Source organism: Galeopterus variegatus, unplaced genomic scaffold (genome assembly GCF_000696425.1).
Source record: "Galeopterus variegatus unplaced genomic scaffold, G_variegatus-3.0.2 Scaffold2715, whole genome shotgun sequence".
Taxonomy (NCBI): Eukaryota; Metazoa; Chordata; class Mammalia; order Dermoptera; family Cynocephalidae; genus Galeopterus; species Galeopterus variegatus.
The window spans coordinates 240735-247070 of NW_007728826.1; the positions used below are offsets into that span (position 1 = coordinate 240735).

At 42.5% G+C, this 6336-nt stretch overlaps 1 protein-coding gene across 2 annotated transcripts in view; it reads right to left on the reverse strand.

Annotated features, from left to right (window-relative positions):
* PSMF1 (proteasome (prosome, macropain) inhibitor subunit 1 (PI31)) overlaps positions 1 to 6336 on the reverse strand; it is a 51619-nt gene that overhangs the window by 33278 nt on the left and 12005 nt on the right. For both annotated transcript variants that reach the window (XM_008582750.1, XM_008582751.1), the window contains exon 3: positions 5392 to 5474. In XM_008582750.1, the coding sequence (XP_008580972.1) occupies positions 5392 to 5474 (83 nt within the window). The remainder of the gene's footprint in view (positions 1 to 5391; positions 5475 to 6336) is intronic.

The following is a 6336-nucleotide window of genomic DNA, read 5'->3' on the forward strand; positions in this document are numbered from 1 at the left end:
AAAAAAAAAAAAAAAAAAAAAAAAAAAAAAAAAAAAAAAACCTCCTAGAACACCTTGCGTTCAGCAAGGTAACAGGATTCAAGATCACTACACAAAAATCAACTGCATTTCTATACACTAACAAAGGAACATTTGAAAACCAAAACTAAGAACTGAATACCATTTATAATCACTGTCCTCAATCTGTCCACCCCCGCTTAAAAAAATAACAAAACATGTACTGGATCTACATGCTGAAAATTACAAAATGATAATGACAGAAATCAAATAAAACCTAAATAAATGGAGAGACATACTATGTTCATAGCAAAAATGTCAATTCTCCCCAAACTGATCTATAGGTTTAATACAACTCCTATCAAAATCCCAGCAAGGTTTTTTATAGACATTGACAAGCTTATTCTAAAGTATACATGGAAAAGCACAGACCCTAGAATAGCTAAAACTATCTTAACAAAGAAGAAAGTGGGAGAAATCATTCTACTCAATGTTAGGGCCTACCATATATATACCTACAATAACCAATACTGACAGATTAATATTGGGAGAGGAATAGACATATAGATCAATGGAAAAGAACAGAGCTACCAAAGACAGATCCATACTTGTACAGACAACTGATTTGTGACAAAGTTGCAAAAGCAATTCAATAAAAGAACAACAAATGGTACTGGAGCAACTGGACATCCATAAGTCAAAAAATGAACCTTGGCCTAAACTCTACACAGATCACGTTCCTACATAGAACTCAGAACCTTGGAGACTGTGCTGCTTCCCTGACCAAGCTGGGTGGAGGGTAAATCTAACTCCTCTTTCTTTTCAATCAGATGACCTGTTTGATGAAGACCTCTGATCTTCCTAGGTAGTTACAGAACTCAGGCTGAATTAAAATACACATCAAGTCCTGAAGGAGAAGTTCTTGTACAATTTCTAAGCCTTGGTAGAACAACTGCCATTTTGGTGGTGGCAAAAGACAGCTTATCTTTCTGATACAGAAAGAGCATGGCAGAAAGAACAAAGTAGGTTTATGATCCTTGGCAAATCATAGTTTGATCTCCCAGGGCACAAATTCCTACCTAGAAGACGTGAGACATGCCACAACGACCTAACAAGGAAAGCCACATGGTGGACAGTGACTCGGTGTTGCTGGCTGAAAGGCAGAGGAGTCAGGGAGGGCCTCTGATCAGGAGGCAGACCCACACCTCAGCTCTCAGACCCTCGGTTTCCATGGAGATGATTCCTGGTGATCATATTTTTTTTTCCTTTGCATATTTACTAAGAGCTGGACCCAGCACTAAACATTCTATGTGCTTTTGTGCTGACGTCTCATTTGGTTCTTAGAAAAACACTCTGAGATAGTACTACTGTGTCCCTCATTTCACATTATTCAAAAAAAGAAAACAAAACACACCTTCCCCCTCACACCCAACTCCCCCAAAAAATGTATTTAAAAAAAAAACAAATGGAGGGGCCGGCCCGGTGGCGCACTGGATAAGTGCGCCGCTCGGGAAGCGCAGCGGCGCTCCCGCCCGAGGGTTCGGATCCCACATACAGACCGGTTCCCGCTCACTGGCTGAGCGAGGCGCGGGAGCAGCACCGAGGGTTGCAATCCCGTTGCCGGTTCCCGGTCCGGTATGGGGGCAACACTGAGGGTTGCGATCCGTTGCCGGACACGGAAAAAGACAAAAGACAAAAAAAAAAAAAAAACAAATGGAGATACTATCCCCAATTCTCTCAGTACTCCTGGGGAGACTAAATGCTCTAATGAACACAAATGACCTACACAGTTCCTACTTCCACTGGTTTTGTCAATTCCTCTGCCAATGGAATTCAAGAATGAAGAAGTCAAGAGAGAGACCACACTCCAAATGTCCTTCCCTTGACCCCTTAAGGGGGCCGGGCATCTCGTGGTGTGTGCAACATGCAGAAAGAGCAGCTCTTTGCCAATGCCAGGCCTCGCATCACTTCTGTCCTTCGTTCTTCCATCCATAATATCCAAAACAGACCCAAGCCCTGTCCTCAACGAGATCACGGGCTAGTAGGGAAGACTAACTCTAAGAAGCTAATTACAAAATACCTACTTATTAAATGCTTAAAAGGATGATGTGAAACACTAAACATGGGGGCCAGAGAGGCTTCTCCGAGGACCTGACATTTAAAACAGAACCAAAGGATAAACAGGAGTTGGCTGTGTGAGGTCGGGGAGAACACTCTAGGCAGAGGGAAGAAGTCTGAACGAGGGAAGAGGAGAATGACATGTGGCTGAGGCACATGAACTAAGGGGAAAGTGGCACAGGATGAAGTTGCAGGGGTAGGTGCTAGGCTTTATGGTCTCATAAGGATTTTATTCTTTATCCTAAGCACAATCAACAGTCACTGAACGTTGTATTTTTAAATAATTTTTAAAAAATTTTAATTGTGGTAAAATACACATCAAACTTACCATCTTAATTATTTTTAAGTGCACCATTCAGTGGTATTAAATACATTCATACTGCTGTGCAATCAACATTATCATCAATCTCCAGAACTCTTTCCATCTGGCAAAACAAACTCTGTACTCATTAAACAATAGCTCCCCAATCCCCTCTTCACCTAGTTCCAGGTAACCACCGTCTACTTTCTGTCTCTATGAATAGAGTATGACTACTCTAGGTATCTCACATAAGTGGAATCATATGGTATTTGTCTTTTTGTGACTGGTTTATTTCACCTAGCATAATGTCCTCAAGATTCACCCATGTTGTAGCATGTGTCACAATTTCTTTCCTCTTTGAAGCTGAATAATATTCTATTGACAGATGTCCATCTGTCACTGGACACGTAGGTTGCTTTCATCTTTTGCCTATTTTGAATAATACTTCTATGAACATGGGTATATAAACACCTCTGCAAGACCCTGCTTTCAATTCTTTGCTACACTTTTTTCTATAGTGGTTGCACCATTTTACATTCCCACCAATGGTGCACAAGGGTTCCAATTTCTCCATATCCTCACCAACAAATGTTTATTTTCTGTTTTTTTTTTTTTTTTAATAGTAGCCATCCTAATGGGTGTGAGGCGGTATCACTGAAAGGTTTTAAGCAAGCATTGTAACCATGATCTGATCTATGTTTTAAAAAGACTGATCCAACTGCTATGTGGGAAACCCCCAGGAGGATAGCAAGCAGGAGAATATATAAGTGATTTCACACAGAAGCTGTATGGAAGAGAGAAGGAGATGAAGAGGAGTGGCCAGAATGATGGAAGTGGGTAGTTTGAAAGTCTGAGAGGAGTGGAATGGGTTTAAAACAGTTATTACTGATTAGATGCAATTAAGTACAACAGGGCTTCTGGGCAATTATGAGGTTCAGTTAAGGTCTGATGACTGTGAATGCACAATACTAAGCTTACTCTAAAACCCTGAGGAGGTAATGAGGATGGGGAAAAAGTTCCTAAAAAGGAATAAAGCAGAAATAAAAGGTTAATGTGCATATCAAATAGACAACTTCATTATGCTGATGAAAAAACAAACACTAATCCAAGTGCCTTTTTGGCAACGGATTTTTTTTTTTTTCTTCACTTTTTGTCTTTTTCCGTGTCCGGCAACGGATCGCAACCCTCAGTGTCGCCCCCGCACCGGACCGGGACCAGCAACGGGATCGCAACCCTCGGTGTTGCCCCCATGCCTCGCTCAGCCAGTGAACGGGAACCGGTCTGTATGTGGGATCCGAACCCTCAGCGGGAGTGCCACCACACTCCCAAGCGGCGCACTATAGCAGTGCGCCACCGGGCCAGCCCAATCCAAGTGCCTTTTCAACACAATACTTCAACTATATACATTCTCAGTGGGACATAATCAAAGAACAAAAGTGCTGGAAAGAAATCATTTGGAACTTTACTTAGCAGGTTCTTAATAGGTACTACTGTTAGCAGTTCAAAAACTATTTGTGTGTATTTTAGGATCAAGCACATGAGTAAATATACTGATGCTGTTGAGGATTGGGGTTCTCACTATAGAAGGAGAGAGATGTAAGTATGGAATAAGAGAAGAAGAATCCTGGCTGTTACACTAAAAACAGAGGTGTCAGTTTGATCTCATAATTTAAGGAAAAAAGCTTCCTATTTTTATACACTGAAAAGGCCTAGAATCATACCATTCTCCGAGGGTACTTCAAAAATTCATGGAAAAATTTGTATTACCTTTTAATTCTATTCTTCCGCAAACTTTTGAAGTACCCTCATATGATACCGATTATATAACATTCTAGAAAAGGCAAAACTACAGAGACAATAAGATCAGTGGCTGCCAGGAGTGAGGCGGAAGAAGTAATGAATGAAAGGAGCATAGAGCATAGAGGATTTTTAGGGCAGTCAAACCACTCTGTATGATACTATAATGGTGGATACACATTAAACATTTGCCCAAACCCTTAGGATGTACAACACCAAGAGTGAGACTGTGGACTCTGAGCAATAATGATGTGTCAATGTAGGCTAGATTGTAACAAATGCACTGCTCTGGTGCAGGATGTTGTGGGGAAAGGCTTTGGGTGGGCCCAGCAGGAGGTATACGGGAACTCTCTATACTTTCTGCTCAATTTTGTTGTGAAACTAATATTGTTCTAAAAAATAAATTCTATTAAAAAAAAAAAGTTGGGGGGCCGGCCCGTGGCTCACTCGGTAGAGTGCGGTGCTGATAACACCAAGGCCGTGGGTTCGGATCCTATATAGGGATGGCCGGTTTGCTCACTGGCTGGGCGTGGTGCTGACAACACCAAGCCAAGGGTTGAGATCCCCTTACCGGTCATCTTTTTAAAAAAAAAAAAAAAAAGTTGGGGGTAGAGTGGGGATCTGATTAGCCACACTTCCTTCTAGGAGCCTACTTTAACTGAATCACTTGGCCTGGCCCCACCTCTACTCTGTAGCCACTGTAACACTTGTGGATTCTTGATTGCATCATTTTATTTCATGTGGCATTTCCTATGTGAGTATTCTTTTCAAATAAATTAGCAACAGAAAGGAGAATTGAGAGGTGACTATGCCTAGGAGTAAAGGATTCTTCTGTTCACCTTCCTTGATTTTTCAGGACACTTCCACTCCATTCCTTATATCTTGCCATTAATTCTCTTCTTTTTCTTTTCTTTTTTCCCTTTTTGTCTTTTTTACTGACCGGTAACGGGATTGCAACCCTCGGTGTCACGCCCGTACCGGGGACCGGCAACGGGATCACAACCCTCGGTGTTGCGCCCGCACTGCACTCAGCCAGTGAGCAGGAACTGGTCTTCACATGGGATCTGAACCCTCGGCGGGAGCGCCGCCGCACTCTCAAGCGGCACACTCTCCAGTGCGCCACCGGGCCGGCCCAGTTCTCTTCTTTTTCCCAGAGAAAAGACATCATTTAGAAGTACCTGTGGAAGTCGCCCAGGTGTTCTGCATCGATATAATCGGCCAAGTTCAGGGTCAAGTCTGTCACTTGCTGTGAGCCATATTCCTAGAAAAATGAAAATAGAAAATGAGAGACTGAGTATATTTCTGGGCTAATGAATGTGTGGGTGGGAGGACAGCAACAATGAAATATTCAACCTAAGGAAATACTCACATATGTGCACAAAGAGACATATATAAGAACTGTTTGCAATATATGAAATACCCTCCTAATGCTTGGGGACTTCTTTGACTTAGGAATATTGTCTTTCTAAGGCAGAGGACAGGAAACCCACTTCCCAGGCTTTTTCACAGCTCTGGCACAGGCATGTAATTGAGGTGTCAAATGGATGCACAACTCTGACTTGGAGGTGAGCAACATGTAGAAGCAGGCCCAGCAAGGTGCAGATATCTTGCTGTAATGGATTGAATTATATCCCCCCAAAACTCAATGAAGCTTGAATTGTGTCCCACAAGTTTTATGTATTAGAAACTTAGCCCCCACTGTGACTGTTAACAGGGTGGGAACTCCTATTATGGTAATTGTAAGATGGGGCCTTGAAGAGGTGATTGGGTTGTAGGACCATGCAGTAATGGATGGATTAAAAATGGTGGTCAGGGGCGTGGTTCTAAGGGCTTTAAAAGAAGAGGAGAGTCTCTCTTGCTCTCTCTGCTTCCACCATCTTGCAATGTGAAACCCCTGGGTCACTGTCACCACCCCCAGATGGACTTTGGACTTCCCGGCCTCAGAAACTGTAAGCAATAAGTTTCATTTTCTTAATAAATTACCCAGTTCCAAGTATTTTGTTATAGCAACACAAAATGGACTGATACACTTGCTAATGAGGATAGCAGCAGAAGCCACATCAGTGGCTGATTAAAAGGGGCACCAGGGCTGGCAGTACCAGCCAGTACCTAAAGCTTGCGGG